At 52.5% G+C, this 20,407-nt stretch overlaps 1 protein-coding gene across 1 annotated transcript in view; it reads left to right on the plus strand.

Moving 5' to 3' along the window:
- ADAM12 (ADAM metallopeptidase domain 12) overlaps positions 1–20,407 on the plus strand; it is a 251,932-nt gene that overhangs the window by 222,540 nt on the left and 8,985 nt on the right. Inside the window, exons 17-21 of the mRNA XM_037496121.2 lie at positions 726–803; positions 2,947–3,055; positions 5,168–5,303; positions 6,174–6,282; positions 7,577–7,756. Coding sequence (XP_037352018.1) covers positions 726–803; positions 2,947–3,055; positions 5,168–5,303; positions 6,174–6,282; positions 7,577–7,756 — 612 coding nt within the window. The remainder of the gene's footprint in view (positions 1–725; positions 804–2,946; positions 3,056–5,167; positions 5,304–6,173; positions 6,283–7,576; positions 7,757–20,407) is intronic.

Consider the following 20,407-nt stretch of genomic DNA (forward strand, 5'->3'; position numbering starts at 1 on the left):
AGGTGGCGCAGCAGTAGAGCGCTGGGTTGCGAAGCTGCCCGTCAGCCTCTGCAGCACTGGTTTGATCCCCGGCTGCTGGCGAGGGTCCCACATGGTGTGCAGGCCTCTCCTGCTGCACCCGCTGCTCCCCTCAACAGTTTATTTCATCAGTCTGCCTGCTCTGCTCCCCGCTCTGGCTCTGGTGAATCCTCTCACCCTCCCGTGCTTCTGACTGTACCCAGTGCTTGTATAAACAAATAAATAAATCTTAAAAAAAAAAAAAAAAGTGAAGCTTATCTAGGGAAAAAAACAAAAGCAAAGACCCCGGGGGTGATGTCCCGGGAGGGGCAAGGGAGTGTTCTGGAGTCCTGCTGCGGGAACACACTTTCCCACCTAATTCTTCTAAAATTCCGTCATCTCTCTGTGACCAGTCAGTTCTCGGTGGTCTCACTTAATCTGCCACGGTGCCTGGACTCTCCCCGCGTCACAGCCTTATCAGAGAACCCCGCTTCTTATTGCCCTGTCCAGGGACAGCCACTGTCCCTGGTGTTGGGGTATCTGATTAACCCCCCTTGGAGTTTGCTGCCCTTATCTCGGGGGCTTCCCTTAGCCCCTCAGTTGTCCTGATCTCAGAAGCCTCTTTCTCTCTCCCGAAGCCCCAGCCTGCGCTGTCCCTGAAGCTGCCTGGTTAACCCGACTCAGTTGCAGAGGGCCTGAGAGGGCTGTTGTTTTCCTCCCTTCTGCAGCTCTGCCTCAACCGCCGGTGTCAGAATATCAGCGTCTTCGGGGTTCTGGAGTGTGCCAGGCAGTGCCGCGGCAGAGGGGTAAGCAGGGAAGAGGGCCCTCGGGAGCCAGACTCACCCCATGAGCCCCCACCCACCCCCCTAGCTGAGCACTCAGGCCTTCCTAAGATCTGGACATCCATGACTTTAAACATATAGAAACTTCTCGATATTTTCTTCTGAAGACAGTCATTTCCTTTGACCTTCACACAGCAAAAGAAATGGTTTTTATTTAACAAAGAAAATCAGATTGAGCAGTAATTATCTTTCAAATTAACATTCTGTGATTTTAAGAAAGGACTTTGTCATCTTCAAAGTAATTTCAAAAGTGACCTTCCTTCTGGGAGGGTTCTGCATTACCATTTCAAACAGAGCTGCCCCCCAGCACCCCAGGGGCAGAGTCGCCTCTGAACCCAAATACTTCCAAAAGGAATTAAGCGAAGAAGACAGGGCAGACGGGCCACACGTTCCTGGAGTCGCATACAATAGCCTTCGACCAAAGGCTGTTATTTTAGTTCAGAGACATTTTAGGGGAGAAGACTCTAATTGTTTAAAACATCATTTATTTTTCCTGATGGGCTTAATTATTTCCAGTGGAATCATATTCATCTTGATTAGCCACACCAGTAGCTCATTTGTTCTTGTGAGACCTGTCCTATAGAAATCATGCTCCAAATTCTATTTTCAAATCTTGCAGACACTATTCTTCTGTAGAAATGGGGGGGCGGTTTGTGGCCATAGAAGAGGGGGCGCCACCTCCAGTGGGCTTGCTGACTGAGTCAGGCGACACAGGATATAAAATGAAATCTTTTCCTGTCTCCATGGATCGTGGATTTCCCTCAAATGCAAGACGATCCACTGTGGCCTCGTTATCTTCCGACAGAGCAACCCAGGCCCAGGAACAGCGAGCATTGCCCCAAGGTTGCGTGGTCACGGGGAGCAGGGCTAAGTGGGGGCCCTGGGCTCCTCTCTCTCCCACACCCTAGGGCCCCGGCATGCCGGGAAGGCCCAGGTCTTTTGGGTGGGTGGAGCAGACTCCCCGGCAGCACCCCCACCTGGGGTGTCGGGGGCCCTCTCCACTACCAGCTATGTCACGGGCACATGGCTGTGAGTTGTGGGGAGACCCCACAAAACTGTGGGTACAGCACCTAGACCTGGGGGATCTGGCCGAGGCCATGCTGGGTCACGACCTGACTGCAGGCAGCCTCAGTGCGGGCTCCCCTTGTGCAGGCGGCTGGTTCACCAGGAAGCCAGTGCAGACAGGGGACCCCACGGACGAGACACACCTCCACACCTTTTCTTTCTCCATGTGTGCAAGACTTTGCTGCAGGGCTGAGGCCGGCAGCCCTGAGCTAACTCCCGGACTGAGCCTCCAGGTGCCTCCTCGGTGGGACTAAGTGCGTCCCTTTAAGTGGCAGGGAGCACAGGAGCCACCTAGCCTGTCCCTCCGGCCTGCCCCGCTGCAGCTCCGCAGCCAGGCTTGTGCAAAGTCTTGTGCAGCCAAAGTCTTCAGCGCAAAGTCGCAGAATCCGCGCGCTCTTGTTCTCATGCCCCCTGTGCTGGTTCACGCAGTAGGTCTCGAGTGACCGGGGAACAAGACGGACGGAAAGGCAAGCGGGAGCCGGCCCTGCCCACAGTGCTCTGGTCTCCCAGGAAGGACATGTGTCCGGGGCCCACCCAGAGTGAGGCCCCTGCCCCGCTTCCTTGGCACCTTTCCTGCCGCCCAGAGCCAAGCTCGCACCATGAGGCCCGGCAGCCCCCAGGAGGCTGCCAGAAGGAGGCGGGTATTGCCTGGTCTCCTCTTTCAGGCCCTCCCCAGGTCTGATTGGACGGTAGCACCAACCAGCTCGCGGCTCCCACCTGATGGGGCATCCCCTAATCCCGGCACTGAATCCCCGGGCTACACTGCCTGCAGCTGGAGGAGCCACAGCCGGCCCCGGGGCACCGCCATCCGCCATCCCTGCTGGCCTCTGCCTGCAGCCGGAGCCCCAGTGGGGCCACTGGTGACCGTGAAAGACTCGTCACCTGCTGCCGCTCGCTCTGCCGAAAGCAGCTTCTGGGGCCACTTGCCAGAGCCCCAAGGTGGGGGGTCTCCGGGTCCAGCCCAGCAGGGCTCTGAGAGTCCGGGCAGTCCCCGGCGGGCCGGGCTCTGAGGCTGCTTCCCCGCTGGGGTCCCTGCCGCCAGGTCTGCAACAACAGGAAGAACTGCCACTGCGAGGCCCGCTGGGCGCCGCCCTTCTGCGACCGGGTTGGCTTTGGAGGGAGCACGGACAGCGGCCCCAGCCGGCAAGCAGGTGAGCGTGACGGGCCGGGGGCAGAGGTGCTGGGCTCCCCGCTGTGCTGGAACCTGGTGGGGACCCCACCCCTGGGCACGCCTGAGGTGTCCCTCAGCCCTGCCTGACGTTGGCAGGGACTCGGGCTCTGTTTTAACCGCGGGAAGTAAGGCAGCTCTCAGTCTGCGGCCCTTCTGGTGGGCATGAGGGCATCTCAACAGCAAACTGCCCGAGCGCTGTGAGCCCTGCCGCAGAGCTACAGGGCTGCAAAGGTCAGGCTCTGTTTAGGGCCCAGGGGGGTGAGGTTGAATGCCTCTAAACTCTCACTAGGAGACACCCCCCACCCCCCACCCCACCGGCCCGGCCCCAACGCCACTCCCAGCAGGAGCAGCAGTCGTGGCAACAGCCTGCTTGGTGCATGCACCTGCCGGCAGGCCTCATAGGTGGTGTCCCACCTAAAGCCGAGGACGCGGAGGCAGGTCACTGCCCTCTCCCCACATGCGGAGGTCCGGAGGCACCACGGGGCTCAGCGCCCGTCTGAAGTGGCACAGCCAGGACAGCAGTGAGTCTGTCTCTCTCTGGGGCAGCTGAGCTGTGCTAGAGGCCTAAGTGCCCGAACGACCTTGAGATTCTCAACCTCGAGAAATGGCCTCCAGGTGCTGACTGTTTGCGCTGAGCTCTGGCTGGCGGTTGCGGGGCAAGGCCCGGTGAGGTTTGATGTGAAAGAAGCAAGGCAAAGAAAGGCAGTGAAGACAGGGCCCCCTGGGGGGCAGGTGGGCGTCACCCAGGCCCAGGGACACCCAGACAGTGGCCCACGCTGCCGCAGAGGACGTGGCATGTCCCTGGGTCCCGCTGCGAGCAGCACATTGACCCGTGACTCGACCATCATTTCCATGACAACAGACACAACATGCGCAGGGCCAGGCCGGCGCGCGGGAGGGCAGGACCCTCTGCACCGTGTCGCGAGGAGGGGTCATCCTGCTTGATTGACTGTGGCTGTGTCTCCACATGCTCCCGCGGTCACCACCTCGGCCCCCGCCTGCAGCAGGCAGAAACAGAGTAGACAGCTGCCGTCAGTGAGGGGGGGTTGTGCGGAAGGTGGGCTCCAGAGGACACGGTGCTCGCTGGACAGGGCGGGAGTCACCAAACTGCCCAGGTTTCTGGTCGAGCAGCTCAATGGTTGGCGCTTTTTATGGCGATATGGAGACAGGCGCCCGGGTCGGGGGAGGAACCGGCTCATTTGGGGGCCTTGTGAGTGTCCAACTGGATAAATTGATTCGTTTAAGAGTTAGGCATTTGATTGTGAGGAACTAGAACCCGTGGCTCAAGAGTCCAGCGAAAGACCACAGACAGCAGGCCGAGGAGCCAGCGTGGCGTGTGGGCCAGGAAGCCCAGGCTCCCCCAGCATCACGCCGCCCCTGCTGATGGTCCAGTTAGGCTGAGACGCGTCCCGACAGGCCTCGCTGGCTGGGGACAAAGGCCGGACACGAGAAGCATGAGGGTCCCCCTGTGGGCGCCGGCCAGGCCCCGGGCCTGAGGAGCGGTGTTCCCTCCACAGAAGGGACCTGCAGGAGCAAACACGTGGAGCTGAGGGCCAGGCAGGACCCTGGGGGTGACTTGGCCTCTTCCTCCCACACCCTGAGGAACCTGGGTGCCCTGTGTTCACCACGTGGACGAGTCCCGGCCGAGGATGTGTCCAGGGAGTAGACACGGGCTCCCGGGGAAAGGAGTCGGCCCCCAGAGGCGGGATTTTAAGTCCCTAATGGTGAAACAGGGCCAGGGTAAGCACACGAAGGGCTGAGGAGGAAGGGCTGGGTCGCTCTGCAGTGGTGGGTGCGAGACAGGCTTTCGTTTGGGGGCCCCTTTTAATCTGACAGGCTTTTAATGATGGTCCCGGTGACTTTCTATGGTCACTGCCCCCTCTTGGTGCACGTGGGGTCCTCTGTGGTCAGCGCGGGTTCCACCTCCCCGACGGAAGTCCCGGCAGCAAGCCCCACAGCTGAGCATTGGCGCGACCGCTGATGGAGGCTGGTCCGGTGACCGCTGGGCACTGCCCCTGCCATCGGTGTCGCCCTGGTGCCCCCGCATGCTCTTCACGTGACTGTCCCCTGAGCCGGAGACCTTTCATTGCAGATAACCAAGGGTTAACTATCGGGATTCTGCTGACCATCCTGTGTCTGCTTGCTGCCGGGCTTGTGGTTTACCTCAAGAGGAAGGCCTTGCTACAACTGCTGTTTACAAATAAGAAGACCACCATCGAGAAGCTAAGGTGCTGGGCTGGGCCGTCTCTGTGGGAAATGGTGTTTGAAAGGACGCGCCTGCAGCTGCCTCTCGGCTGTTCGCCTTGGAAGGAAGAGGCCAGATTTCCTGGACATTCAGAAGACACTTTTTGGCATTTTTAAGTTCCTGCCAGACCAACTGTCTCCTTTACTTTCCCTTCAAATGCTGTGCAGCTTATTATAGAAAAGAGTAGGGTCATTGATGAATTCTGCTGATGTGTGTTTTTCACGCCTACATTAGTACTTTTTTTTTTTAAAGATTTATTTATTTATTTATACTAGCACTGGGTACAGCCAGAAGCTTGGGAGGGTGAGAGAATTCACCAGAGCCAGAACGGGGAGCAGAGCAGGCAGAAGGACGAGATACACTGCTGAGGGGAGCAGCGGGCAGCAGGAGAGGTCTGCGCGCCATGCGGGACCTACACCCAGTGGCCGGGGAGCAGCCGGGGATCGAACCGGTGCTACAGATGCTGCAGGCAGCTTTGCAGCCCAGCGCTCAACCCCTGCGCCACCAGGGAGGCCCTCATTAGTACTTTTTACGAGACGGATATGTAGTTTTTTTCATCAGTTTGGGTAACTTTTGATCCAAATATCTTCAAAGCCATTATAGCTGAAATGCCAGCTTTGTACCTAATGCCTCCCTCGTGCAGCAAAGCTGTGTTTCTATGAGTGATAAGAATTTATCAGAATGGCAGCTGGGGGGGTGGGGAGAATCGATATTTTTTAATCTTCTGAGAGGATAATTTTCCTTTATTGTTTACCGCACTGAGTTGAAGTCAGCACCTTGCACTTTGAGCATGACTGTGCAAATAGAGAAAGTTAAATTGTGAAAGCTGATCGTGTTTTGGGGTTTCCTCCAGGTGTGTGCGGCCGCCCCAGCCACCCGGAGCCTCCCAGCCTGGTCAGGCTCACCTCGCCCCCCTTGGCCAGGGCCTGATGCGGAAGCCACCACATTCCAGTGCGCCGAAGGTGAGTGCATGGATGTGAGGAGGACCCCAGAGTGGGAATGATCCTCGAGAGGCCCCCCAGAAGAGGCTGAGTCCAGGCGATCGGCAAGACAGACTGACGGAAGGGACAGTCAGGGCCCGCAGGGAGGTTCTCAGTGCCCAGGGAAGCACGGCTGGACCCGCATGGGTGGACCGAGTCCCCGCATGGCATGGCAGGTGGTTCATCGTCAGCCTGCTGCCTCCAGGCATCCTGACTGGCCAGATTCCCAGGGGGCCTCTGGGCCCACCACCCACGCAGGCTTGTGACCCTCAGCCCCTTCTGGCCACCGACTCAGTTTGGGTGAGCTGATTTGCGCCCCCTGCTACTCCCGGGGTGTTGCTAAGACTTACCCAGAGCCTCGGCCCTTCCAGCTGCTCTGGCCCTGCTGGTGGGAGCTCTGTCCACCCACCATCACGGAGAACTGGCCCCTAACCCGGGGTGCCTCCCGGCTCCCTGCTGTCTCTTCACCTTCCACTCCCCTGGGGAATTAGCACCAGGGTCCACTCGAATTTTTCATTTTCCCCACCAAAGAAATGTTGAACACTGAGCTTAATGTGTCCAGGTGACAGCCGTGAGCAGTCAGCGGTCAGCACTGAGCTTGAGAAATCATTGCCCCATATCCAGCAGGCAATGGACTGTCTATGTCCCCATCCAAAGAGTGTCAGGTGTCAGGCCCCAGAGAGGAGGCGGCTGCTCCTCGTGAGCTTTTGCTCCTTGCATGGGCAGCGTGGGCCTGGAGCAGCAGCAGCTTTGCCAGCGAGCCCCAAGACCATCACCAGGCAGGAGGACAAATGGACTCTGGCATCTCCACCCAAAACGCCCCATGGCGGTGAGGGGAGTGCTCCCCGCTGCACGTTGCCACAGATGAATCTCAGAGCATTGGTGCCGCGGGAGAGCAGCCGGCCAGGACAAGAGCGCGCCCAGTGCCGCCTTCTGTGGCACTTGGAACAGGCGGGCTCATGTGTGGCGGCTGTCTGGGGAGTCCATCGTTGCAGGGAAGGGCAAGGGTGGAGGGGCGGGAACCCATGGGGGTGTTCCCCGTTCAGCACTTGCTCATGGCAATGGTTTCGTGGTGTGGGCGTCTGCCAGAGCCTACCCAATTGTGCACATGAGGGCGGCTGCGGGCCAGGGTTTTGAAGTTGAAATAAGTAGCAGTAGATTCCCCCTCCAACGATTCCTGACCTGTCTCCTGTGCCCCCACACCCACCCCAGCTGTAAGGAATTACAGAAACATTTTGAGGCCGATTCCATCATGGTTGCTTGCTTCCACCTGCAGGACAATCCCAGGAGACTCCCACAGGGTCAGAACGTGGACATCAGTGGACCCCTCACGGCCCTTGACCTCCCTCCGCCCAGTTCGCCTCAGCGAGTGCTCCTGCCCCTCCACCACGCTCCTCGGGCCCCCAGCGTTCCCGCCAGACCCCTGCCGGCCAACCCCGCACTTCGGCAAGCCCAGGTAGGCCCTCGCCGCGCACAGCAGGGTGGGTTCAAAGCCAGACTGTGCTACTTGCCGATGACTGCACTTGGACCCGTAGCTTAGCTTTTTTTTTGGATTTGTTTTATTTATGCATACAAGAGCTGGGGTGTAGGCCAGATGTGGGGGCGGGGGCACGGTTGAGAGGACTCACCAGAGAGAGTGGGGAGCAGGACAGGCAGATCTACTGAAACACACTGCTGAGGGGAGCAGCAGAGAGACAGGAGAGGTCTGCTGCGCCCTGTGGGTAGCTCCCTGGCTGGGAATCAAACTCATGCTGCAGTGGCTGCCGGTAGCTTCATAGTGCTGAGATTTAACCTTTTGTGCCACCAGGGAGGCCCACCAGCAGCTTAGCTTCTGATGCCTCTGTAAACGGAGATTAGCCAGCTCCGGGTAGGGGACAATGAGGTAACGTAAAGCTTTCAGTATGGGGCTTGGTGGATAGTAAGGATAAAAGATCTTTTTAGATCCAGAATGACGGGGTCGGCCATGCAACTTACGTCTACCCTGACACTTGGGAATGGCGCAGGCGCTATTAATAACTGGGCTGGACAATGAAACAGTCACTTGAGGGATAAAAACGAGCTCAATATCATTTCACAAGTTGGGGATGGGTAAAAATATGTGAATGAAAACACAGCGATAATCACTGATGGTTTTTTCACTGCTATCATTGTTTTATTTTCTTCTGATGACTTTTAGTATAGTTATATGTTTGTTTTAACATAAGTTATTCTCTACATGCGTTGATTTATATGCTGGTCTTTTGGGGCCTTAAAAGCATTCCTGTTTACTGTAGTAGCATTAAAAATTCTTAAAGATGGGGCCTCCCCGGTGGCGCAGAGGTTGAGCGCTGGGTTGCGAAGCTGCCCGCAGCCTCTGCAGCGCCGGTTCAATTGCCGGCTGCTCTGCCCCCTACTCTGGCTCTGGTGAATTCTCTCACCCTCCCGTGCTTCTGACTGTACCCAGTGCTTGTATAAATAAATAAGTAAATGTTTAAAAAAAAAAGTTTAAAAAAAATTCTTAAAGATGTTATTTTAATAATATCATTGTGTGTGGACATAGAATAATGTTTTAAGAATGTGCCAATGAACAGGTGTGTTTAAGCATCACTAATTTTTGCTTGGAGGTGGTAAATAACTCCACTATGAAGGTCTAGATGTTAATTTTGTTTTTTTTTTTTTTAGAGGCATGTTTTATTTACTTATTTGTTTGTTTGTTTTGTTTATACATGCACTGGGTACAGTCATAGATGTTAATTTTGAACCAGTTAATGATTCTTTTAAGAGAATCCCTAAAAGTGGAAATAATGGGTTGAAAATGGTTCCTCCACTGAAGATTCCTGATGGATAAATATTTCTCCAGGATGTCGCATCCGTGTATGTCCCCACATTATCACAGTGCATCCGCCACCTCGGCAGCACTGACATTTCAGGACTTTGTCAATGTGGGGCATAAAGTATCGGTTGGTTTGTTTGTTTGTTTCGGTTTAGTGGTGTTGTCCATTCCTGAGGGGGGATGTTGTAGTTTCCTTCTGAAAATGTATCTCCTTTCGGTCCATCAGCTTTCATTTCGTGTGTTTTGAAGAGCTGCTGTTTGTGACGCACAATTAGGGGTGCTGTGTTCTCTTGAATTGACCTTGTATTATTGTGCACCGTCCCGCCTTAGCTCTGCTGGTTCCTTTTCACTGGTGTACTTTATCTCAGATTCGTGTATCCACTTGAGTTGTCATTAGCATCTGCAAGGTGTGTCTTTCCCCACCATTAACTTTTAACCTATGTCCTAACATTTGAAATGGATTTCCCATAGACAGCACACGACTGGGCTATGTGGATTCTTTCACACACTCTGGCCGTCAGTGTCTTTTAATAAATAGTTGTTTAGACCACGTATATTTAATGCAATCAATGTTAAGATTTAAGTCTACTGTTTCAGTATTGTTAGTTCCTGATTTTTGTAGAATTGTGCTTGCTGCTCTTTTGAATTCCTACGAGTTGAACATTTTTCTAGTGTTCCATGTTGGTTTTTCTATAGTGGTGGTTTGTTTTTTAGTCCATCTTGTGTAGTTTTGTGTGTGGTTGCTCTAGGGCAGGTGTTCTCAACCTTGGCATCAATGACATTTATGGGCGGGGATGGCCCCGTGGCTCACAGGTGGCTTAGCAGCAGCCTGACTTCCCTCAGCTGGATGTCAGCAGCATGTCTGCAAACACTGCCAGGTGCCCTCTGGGGGCAAAATCATCTAAGTGAAACATGGCTGCTCCCGGAGATGACAATATATGTACACAATTTGTCACAGAGTCATGGTGTCGCTATTTTATGGCAAGTGGAATGTAAAAACTTTATGCCTCTTAGGTTCCTTTATCTCCCTCCTTTTATGACACTAAGTGTTACCTTTTGGTACATTGAAAATCACTTCAGAAGTGTCGTGATTGCTTTCAACCCTCAAGCATAATTTTCAAAATTGATCACAAGTTGCTTTATGAATTTTCTCCAGTTTTCCTTGTTGTAATGTATAGGAGGAATCAAGTAAAATGTGCTTATTTCATCCTGTGCAGACTCATTTCTTTACATTTCTGTGATTACTGAACCACTTTTTACATGTCTATTAACCAGTGGTGTGCTGGCAAATTGGCTGTCAAAAAAAAAAAAAAAAAGCCTGGGTTTCTAGATCTTCTCTCTGCTGTAAAATCTCCCCCCATGGCCCCCCAGTCTCGCTGTTAATGTGATGTCACTGAGCGAGGACTAGACGGGCTGGTGGGAGCCTCGCTTGCGCCCAGCTTCCCGCTGCTGTTAACTATTTGTTCTCTAAACTCTTTTCTATTCTTTGCCTGTTTTTTTCCTAGTTTTTTTCTCCTTGATTTGTGAGAGTATTTTCCCAGTAGATAAAGAATTTCCCAGTAGATTTACCCTTTTCCACAACTCATACACTTTCCCTTGATTTGTCTTTTTTAATGAGTTTTCTTGTATAGAAAGAATTCCAGTTTTGAATATTAAATGCATCCATCTTCTCTTTGGTGAATTTTCCCTTCCTCTCATGATTGCAGAGTTCTCTTCCACTTCAGTATCAGCTAAGATCCACAGAGAACTCATTCTGTTGACAGTTCTTTTACTTTTTTTTTCTAAAACGCCTTCAATTACACGTGGAAGGAAGGTGGTGAGCACATGCTAAGCTTTCCTGGGCCGATGACTTAAGAAGCTGATGAAATCTATGCACCCTCAGAATATGCATCAACGCAGCTTTCCCCTGTTATCAGAAAGTAGACTGTTCGTACTTGGTATGACTTGGTGGACTATTTGGGGGGCCAGAGAACACTTAAAAATTAGTCCATATAAATTAATGGTAACATACCAGTGTTTCCAGTCCTGAAAAATAACCCACAAAATCATACCAATGAGGATGCTCCACTTCTTTGCAGCGAGGCAAGCCCGTACTCAATATTTTGCATGCAACGTTCCACCAGCCCGGAACCTACAAGCCCCTTCCCCGGGCTGGCGTCTTCCTCCAAGAACTCAGCCAAGGCAAGCTGGGGCTGTCTCCGAAAGACCATGCGATCCGAGGGCAGATGCGTGACTTGCTGCTGGCTCTTTTTCTCCTACCCTGGCGGATGCCGGCAGGAGAAACACCTTCAAATTTTCCTTTCAAGCAGACCCTAAAGAGGCCTTGGTTCTGTTTCAGGAAGCCAAGGAAATGTTACCCTTTAAACATTAGTAACTGAAAAACCCGCACCTCTCACTGCAGGCTGCTGTCTCTCGGGAGCTTTTTCGAGGCAGAGGATACAGATAAAGCTCACGCTCCCCTCCCACCTGCGCGCGAGCACTGCGGGGTAATCCCGTGCAGGTGTGGCGGATACCTGCGGGGCTCTCCGTTGCAGCACGGGTTGAATTCACTGGAATTTTGTGCTTTGGCGTCCCCCTGCCTTGCCCCACACAGCCTGACACACACACACACACACACACACATTTGCCAGCTCAACAGCCCCGCAGGAAGACGCTGTCCGGAGCACTGCACTGCTGCCCACCTCGCACCTGGAAGCCGCCTCAGCTCTCTGGAGAAGACATTCCCTCTCCCCATCAACCGTTCTGTTTAATTTTTTCTTCCCACTGGAGGACAGTTGAATCAGCTCCTTCCCTTGTCCACAAACAGACCTCCCCAGGGGACCCTTTCCGCCCCCGTGGAAGGACCCTGGGAATTTCAGCCTCTCAACCTAACTCCTCAGCCACTTTCACTCCCTTTTCATCCTCTTCGCTATCGTGGAGGAAAATCAGTGGATTCATCTACCTCGTAGCTGGCTCTGGCCAAGTTCTCCTGAACCACAAGCTGAGCATGAAAAGAAAAAGGGTGGAACTGGGAAGAGGCTAGTGACGTGAGGAAAACAGCCAGGGCTCCTGGAGGCAGGATCGCCTGCCCCTGTGTGTGGGCGCGGATCAGAGGCTCGGGGTATCTTCCCTGTGGCTGGCACTGATCTTGCCTGCCTGCGCTCCTGTCCCCTGGGGACATGCACTTCAGTGGGGAGCGCAGACAAATGGGCACACATTTGCATATCACAAGCACTTCAGAAACACTAGGGGAGCCCTCCGGCCTGGTTGCTGGGGGCAGCGTTCATCTCAGACTCTGGCAGGGAAAGAGGAGGTTAAAAAAAATACTAAAGCATAGGAGAAGTTCAGGCGTGGCTGTGGCTGGGTCTCTGACACTTGGCGATGGTTAATCTTAAAATATTTTGTTTTTCTCTGATTACAACATGTTAATAATCATCCAACTTTGTACCCCCCCAAAGTCCATATTTTCTGTAATCGTATCTTTTCTGTAACCCCTTGTCCACCCATCTTTCCTCTCCCTCCCAACCTCAAAGACCTCACTTCATCAGCGTCCCCTCATTTTTATACATATTTCCTTTGTCAAAATGTCCCCTACGAAAACATCCAGTATTTGTCTTTGCTTGACTTGATTTACTGCATAGAATTTCCTTGAACGCCTTCCAATTTGCTGTAAGTGGAACCATTTTGGCTTTCATTATGGCTGAAGAGTATTCCACTGTCTGGCTAGACCACGTCGTCTGGATCAGTTCCCCGTCAGCGGCACTTAGGGTGCTTCCTGGCCTAGCTATGGAATGCAGCGCTGCCGTAAGCATCGCAGGGCAGAGAGTTTTCTGAGTGATGGTTTCATGTTCTTTACAGAGATGCCCAAGAGTGGGGCTGCCGAGTCATTGGATATTTCCATTTTTTATTTTTGGGGGTAATTACAAATTGCTTTCCAAAATGACTGCACCCGTTCACATTCCTGACCTACAGTGTTGTAGGGGTCCTCTTTCTCCACGTCTTGTCCAGCACTTGTTGTTGGGGGGCCTTTTTAGCATGTGCCATTCTAACAGGTGTGAGATGGGATCTCATTGTGGCTTTGACCTGTATCTCTCTTATTAAAAGCAATGTTGAACATTCACAAGGCTTATATCTATTAGCCTTCTGCATCTCCTCTTTGGAGACCTGTCTGTTCAGATCTGCTGCCCACTTATTAATTGGAATGTTTGGATTTTTTAATTGAATTGTATGTTTCTTAGATACTTGGCTAGTGACCCCTGGTTGGTTGTGTAATGTGTAAATATTTTCTCCCATTCAGTTGGGTGTCTTTTGAATCTACTTATATTTTCTTGTGCAATGTAAAAACTATTTGAGGTAATCTCAATTATTTGTTTTTGCTTTTATATTTTATTATTGCTTTTGAGTCAAATCTCCAAAAACATCTTTCTCATTGATGTCCTGAAACAGAGGACCAATATTTTCTTCTATACATTTTATTCTGGTGGGTCTTACATCTAAATCTTTCATCCATTGGAATTTATTTCTGTGCATGGACTTAGAGAGTGATCCACCTTCATTCTTATATGTGGCTGTCCAGTTTTCCCATCTCCATTTGCTAAAGAGATGCTCTTTTCCCACTGTGTGTTTATGGCTGCAGTATCATAAATTAAGTATTGATACGTGTGTGGATTTATTTCTGGGCTTTCAATTTTGTTCCACTGATGCATGTGTCTATTTTTATGTCAAGCCCATATTGTTTTAATTGCTGTTGCTTTATAATGTAGCTTAAAGTCAATTAACATGAGGCCTCCATTTCTCTTTTTGTTTTTAGGATTGCTTTTACAGTTCCAAATAAATTTCAGTAATTTTTCCTCAACTTATTTAAAGAATATTGTTGGTATTTTGATGGGGGTTGCATTAAATTTATATATTGCTTTAGGCAAAAGTCATCTTGATTATAGATTCTCCCCCAACGTGTGAAATGTCCTTCTACCTCATGTCAGGATATAAATCCTTTAACAATGTCTTGGAGTTTTCCTTGCTGCCTTGGTAGGTTAGGTTAGGTTAGGTTAATTCTGTAATTTGATTCTTTCTGAATCATTCATTGTTTGTATATGGAAATGAAATGGACTTTTGTATGCTGATTTCGTAACCTGCCACTTCACTGCATCTGTGAAGTGTTTTCTCTATATAACATCACGCCAGCTGTAAAGAGTGATAGTTTTGTTAGGGGGAAAAGGATGTCCCAAAGCAAATTCCATATAGGCTTTGTGGACTCCACCCCCACCCCAGGTCAAAGCCAAAGACACTGGGAACTCCAAATCCCATCACCACCAAAGGGAAGGTGGCTGGGACCTGAGGGTGGGGTTCAGCAGCCAGGTGGATACAAAAGGCAGACACGTGGGCTTTGAGGGGCTCTCCATTTTTGGGCTCTCCGCCAGCTCGCAGCGTCCGGCCAGCTCTGAGAGTGACTTTGGGTTTCCAGGTCGTCGGATCGGGTAGGACGCATTAAAAGACTTTATTTCCCTATTTTCTCCCTGAGTTGTACATTTTCCTTATTTCTTTTTCTCTTGTAAATAAACCTTTTATTAACCCTTTTGCGTGTGTCTGTAGTAGAGTATTCATAAGTCCCTTTAAAGCGCGCGGGTGAGGACCCACAGCCAGGAAACGGTTTAATATCGGGGCTGCTCTATAACAGCTTCACTTCTTTACCAACTTGGATTCCTTATTTTTTTCCCTGTTTTTGATTGTGCAGCTAAGACCTCTAACACTAAATTAAACAGAAGTGGTGGTAGTGGACAGCCTCGTTCCTGATTATAAGGAGAAAGCTTTCAGTATTAGATTGTACTGGCTGGTGGTTTGAAAGATGTGGCCTTCATTAGAGAGAGTAGGGGGCCTGCTGTTGCCATCTTGTTCAGTTTTCTTCATAAATGGGTGCGGAATCTTACCACATGCTTTCTCAGCATCCACTGATACTATCATCTTTATCTTACCTTTGTTGGCATGATATGTTACACTGATTTACATATGTCCTTTACATATGTCCTTGGGATAATCTTGCTTGATGTGTAATCTTTGTGGTATATTGTTGGATTGGGGTCGCCGGCACTGTGCTGAGGATTCCTGCGCCCGTGTCCATCAGGGAATACTGGTCTATGATTTTCTTGTGTTGTCATTATCTGGTTTTTGCATTATGGTGATGTTATCATAAAATGCACAGGAAGCATTCCTTCTTGGAATTCGAGAAATAATTTAACAGGCATACTTTTTTAAAAAAGATTTATTTTTATGTATGCATACAAGAGCTGGGGTACAGGCCAGAGGTGAGGGATAGGGAGAGGATTCACCAGAGACGGAGCAGGGAGCTGAACAGGCAGAATGATGAAATCCACCGCTGAGGGGAGCAGCGGGAGACAGGAGAGGTCTGCTGTGCCATGTGGGTCAGCTCCCTGGCCGGGGATCGAACTCAGGCCGTAGTGGCAGCTGAGAGCCCTCGTAGTGCTGAGACTTCACCCTGTGCCACCACAGAGGCCCAACAGGCATACTTTCTTTTTTAACAATTGGATAGAATTTGTAAAGCCACCTGACTCTGGGCATTTGTTTGGGAGAAGTTTCACCTTTTCCCTCTCTACATGCTGGTTCCCTTACAACATCCTCAAACCTGTGAAACAAATGTGCTAATTTCCTGTGAGTCCCGAGTTGGTTGGAAAAGCTCCAAATGAGCAGGGGTGGACAAGTTCCTGCAGTCGGGCCTGAGACGCTCAGAGAGGTTGTGCCCAGGGTGGGGTGGAGTGGGCAGCCTGACGGAGACAACACCGGATCCTGAGAGGGATTGGGGCGCGCAGGGTGTGTCCTACACTCTTGCAAGAGTCTCAAGTTACTGAGGTCAGTCAGCGTGACCCAGGAGAGGCCGGGAACACAAGGACACGAGGCGCTACTCCTACCTGTCCGGGGGTGCCTCACTCCTGAAGGAGAGGAGGAAAGGAGGGGGATGAACCCCCTCGGGGTTCGGTCAGCTGCCTCGGACACATCCCCTGGGATACTTGCGCAGTCTGTTCCGATTAATTGACTCAATTCATTTAAAGCTGAAATAAAAACATGTTCGATGTCACATCTAAGAAGTAGATCGCTCACAGAGGGTCCTGTCTGGAGGAGGCTGCTCGGCAGATCGAAGTGCAGTTTCCCGCTGTCAAGCCCCCGGGCTCCCTGCGTCTAAGGGGGCCCCGGTCACTGCGGCAGCCGAGTGAGGAGCCGTCAAGGTGCCGCGCGGCACTTGTCTGGATTTAAGGCTCGTGTGTGAGCTGGCGTTTGACCTGTGCTGTCATGTGCTCAGTCCGCGTCGGGGTATTTGTGAGTGTGGGTTTTTCAGCTCTTGGTTTCCTGAAGTTCAGCAGCAGTTTCCCTCCACGCTGTCTTGCCAGAGAGTTGTCAGGCTGGACCCACCGGCTGAGAGTGTTTTTCCAGCTCTGTTGGTTTCTTCGGTAGAATGATAGGAGGCCCAAAAGGACAACTGAACCCATCTCTTAGGCTGACTTTTTGCTGAATAAAGTCCTCTCCTGAAAAAGACAATAGGCCCCTGAGAATATTTGCCAACCCAGTGTTCCGGCACCAACTGTGAACAGCCATTGTAGCCAAGTGATGCATGTTTCTGCTTATGTGGCTGTGGTGTTTGTTTTTGGTACAAGGAGCTTCTAGGTGTGTTTTGAGTGGTTGTAAAATTCAAACTTGGTGAGCACCCCCTGTTTGGCTGGTCCTGCTGCCCTAAGCTGCTTGCAGGAGCAGAGGCGCCTGGGAGGTGGGTGCTGCTGTGTCAAGGCACAGAAAGACCTTGTCTAGTGAGGTAGCCAGAGGTGGGGGCGGGGGGGGGGTGGAGAAAACTGCACAGCATGTTCTAGAACATTCACCCGCCCCCACCCTGGCCAAGTGGCCAGGGAGGCAAAGTGATGGGCAGGGCAGTCCCGTCTGGTCTTCGGCCTGTAACAACAGCCCTGTGGATCTTTTTTCTTGCAACACTGTTAAGCTCCAGTCATTCTTGTCTCAGTTGATCTCCCCTGGACTCAGCTGCTGCTAAGAGGTACCGAGCAGGAGAGTTACATCTCAGACCCTGGAGAAGGTTCTATGAATTTTCTGAGCGGTGGCACCTTCTGTAGGCGGGGCGTTCCTCCTAGTCGGAACCTTGCCTGTGTCTGGAGAACACACAAGACACGGTTTTAAAAACAAGACCAACCGGGCAAACTTGTGGTCTCTGCAGGCTGAGCAGGACAGCAGGGGAGCATCGGACACATACAGGGGTTTCAAATTCAAGGTCTAGACTCCCCCCCGCCTCCTCCCGCCCACCCCCTCCCCCAGACACACACACACACCTGGTGAGGGACAGTGGGCTCAGCAGTTACTGGGAAGCAACATGCTTTGTTGGGTTCAAAACCAGCCCATTTCTACCAGGACTCTAGCATGATCAGTGCAGGCCCTTGCTCTGTGGGGGGAGCCCAGACTCGTGGACCCTTTCTCCAGGCTGGACTGCAGCCGTCGGCGCTGAACGCTGAGGACCTGCGTTCCGTGGCCGCGAGGGTGTCCGACGTTCAAACCAGCACCCGGGGCCTGGAGAGCCGACCTCCTCGCCCCTGCTCGTCGGAGATGCCAATATGTGAGGCCAAAAGAAATTCTGATGGGAAATGACTCCCAGAGAAGCCAGAGGAAACCCTAGATGACTGCGCTTTAGAAAACGCCCCCCCTCACAAGGCTTCCCTGAGGAAGGGGCTGGGCGGGACCCCCTGGGCCTGCCCGTGGGATGCCACCACCTGCTGGGGTGCTCCCCAGCCCACCTCCCCCAGGCTCCCCGCATCCTGCTGCCTCAGGGGAGCCCCCTCACGCCTGGCCACCCCAGGCTCCACACAGGCCCCTCCCCGACAGGCGGGCATGGAGGAAATACGAGGATCTGACAGGATCCTGCGCTGTGGACAGAGCCGGCCTGTCACAGTATCGAGTGTTCCTCCGCGGCCGTCACACTCCATGAGTCATGGATTAATAAAAATTCAAGTCCCTTCCTCCTATAAATCTAAAAAAATAGCTGCAAGGTCCTGGCCCCCTGGTCACCTCTCCCTGCCACCTGCTGGTGCTTCCAGAAACTTGAGCTCAGCCGTGGTTCCACGCCGCGCGTGGGTTATTCCCGTGACAGGCCCGTCTGAGGACGCCGGAGGCGTCTGTGCCATGTGGGAGCACCTCTCCTCCGGGAGCACACTCGGAACACACGGCAGGAGGCCCCTTCCAGGGGCCACAATGGCCAAAGGGGTCTTTGCTCCCCACTCATTTCTGCGCCTGTGAACACAGATTATATGTGAGAAAACCAGAAGCCCGGGTTTTACGTTTCCACTCTCCCTTTTGTAATAATTATGCACATTATGAAAAATTCCAACAATTAGCCGCCCTCCCACCTTGCCACCAGGCTCCCTTCCCAGGTGGGATCCTCGGGACGAGGCGTTTGTAGATCACGATCACGACGTGGAGCACAGTGGACGGCTCAGTCCCCCCTGCAGAGAGAGGTTCTAAGATTTGGAGAGAAAAGCGCGGAGCCACCTCTCTTTGGAGCAAAGCTTCTGCCTTCTTTGGGCAAAGACTAGTGGGGGCGGCGAGGTCCTGTGGGATTTTCCCTTCTTAATTTGAGGAATCATCCAGACCCTTTCCCATGATTCACGTTCCGATCCACAGGGACCCAGGCCCCTTCTCTCCCGGTCTCGCTGGGGCGAGGGGATCGCCCATTGTTTTGCTTCGCTTTTCCGAGCGAGCGAGGCCGTCCCGCGCCGGCATCTGTGCGTCTGCTGTGGAGAAGCGTCTATTCCGAGCCTCTGCCCGTCTTTTAATTGGGTATTTCTCAGGTCACTTGTGCGAGGTGTGCAGCTCTCTCGTCCATGGGCCGTCTGTCCATTTGATCCTTTCTTCGGCTGTGCGGAATTCATTGGGTTTGGCGTCGTCCCCGGTGCCTGTCCTTGCTCAGGGCCCTTGCCGGGGGCTGAGTCCCCAAACAGCTCTCGTCTCTCAGGTGTCAGGAGCGTGACCGGGGTTTGCTCCTGTGCGCCTCATAGTCTCAGGCCCGACCCCCGAGGTCTCTGCCTCCTCCTCATTCAGCCCTGGGCTGTATCTGCTCGTCACACTCATAATCCTTGGTATTTCTGCAGTGTCTGCTGTGACATCGCCTTTCATTTAGCATTTTATTCACCTGTTTTCTCCTTTTGCGTCTGATTAGAGATTTGTCTTGGTTTCATTGATCTTTGGGGCTGGCTTTTTGATCTCTATCTGATTTCTGTTCTAACTTTGACTGTTTCCTGCCTTCTCGTGGCTGCCGGAATTGCTTCTCTAGTTTGTTGGGGGGCAAGTTCAGAGGCTTGGCCATGCTGCTGCTTGGTCGCTGGGGTGGGCCTGCTTGCTATAAAATTTCCAACCTATGAGACAGCGTAGGTTCTGGTAAGCAGTGTCTTCATTTGCATTTGTCTTTAAGAATCTTTTATTGCACCTTCGATTTTCTCGTTGACCCGTTAAGCGGCCGTGGTTGGGGGGTGGGGGCGGTGTGGAGGAGGGGAGCATGGCTGGAGAGCGGCCTCTTCCCTGCGCCCCGTGAGCTCTGCTGCGTCTCTTGTGACAGTGCCAGCATCTTGCACCGGCTCCCTGGGGAAGAGGGTGCGTCTGCTCTTATCTGGCAGAGGAGCTGAGAATTCTTCCTGATGGCCAAGACAAAGGGCTGTCTTTGGATTAAGAAATTTCAAATATGTGGCTATTGTTAGTAGGACATGAGCAGAAGAAATGAGAAATGGGACCGTTTTATAGCATAGCTTGTTTTTTTCCCACCACGATCTAGAATTTGAAAAGGGAAAGAAACGAGGGTCTGAATCCTCACTCCCCTGTTTAAAAGGAAAGCGGGTCTGAAGGACCGCGTACCGAGCCACCCGCCTCCACTCAGACGAACCTGGTGGCCAGGCCCGACCGGCCTGCTCAGGAGTAGCCCAGATTCGGTTTGGCCAAGGCAGCAAGAGAAGCTCATGGGAGTGTGAAAATGTCACCCCTTCCCCCCAGACCACAGCACACGTAGCTGGTGTCTCTTCCCGAGCGTCCTCTGAGCCCCACCGTTCGCCCCGTACCTGGAGACTGAGGGATCGGGACGCATCACCTGGACTCACTTGCTGCCTCCACGGCCTCCTGGGCCCAGCTGGGCCTGGTGGGAAGCCAGCGTGGGGCCGAGGCAGACCGGCGAGTGGCATCTGTCCACGCCACCATCAGAACCATGTCGTAGGCAAAAGGGAGTCAGGGTGTTGCCTCAGCTAGTCCCCAGGTTTGAAGTCAGAATTT

Source organism: Talpa occidentalis, unplaced genomic scaffold (genome assembly GCF_014898055.3).
Source record: "Talpa occidentalis isolate TD23 unplaced genomic scaffold, MPIMG_talOcc4v2.1 talOcc4.8, whole genome shotgun sequence".
In the NCBI taxonomy this organism is placed as follows: domain Eukaryota; kingdom Metazoa; phylum Chordata; class Mammalia; order Eulipotyphla; family Talpidae; genus Talpa; species Talpa occidentalis.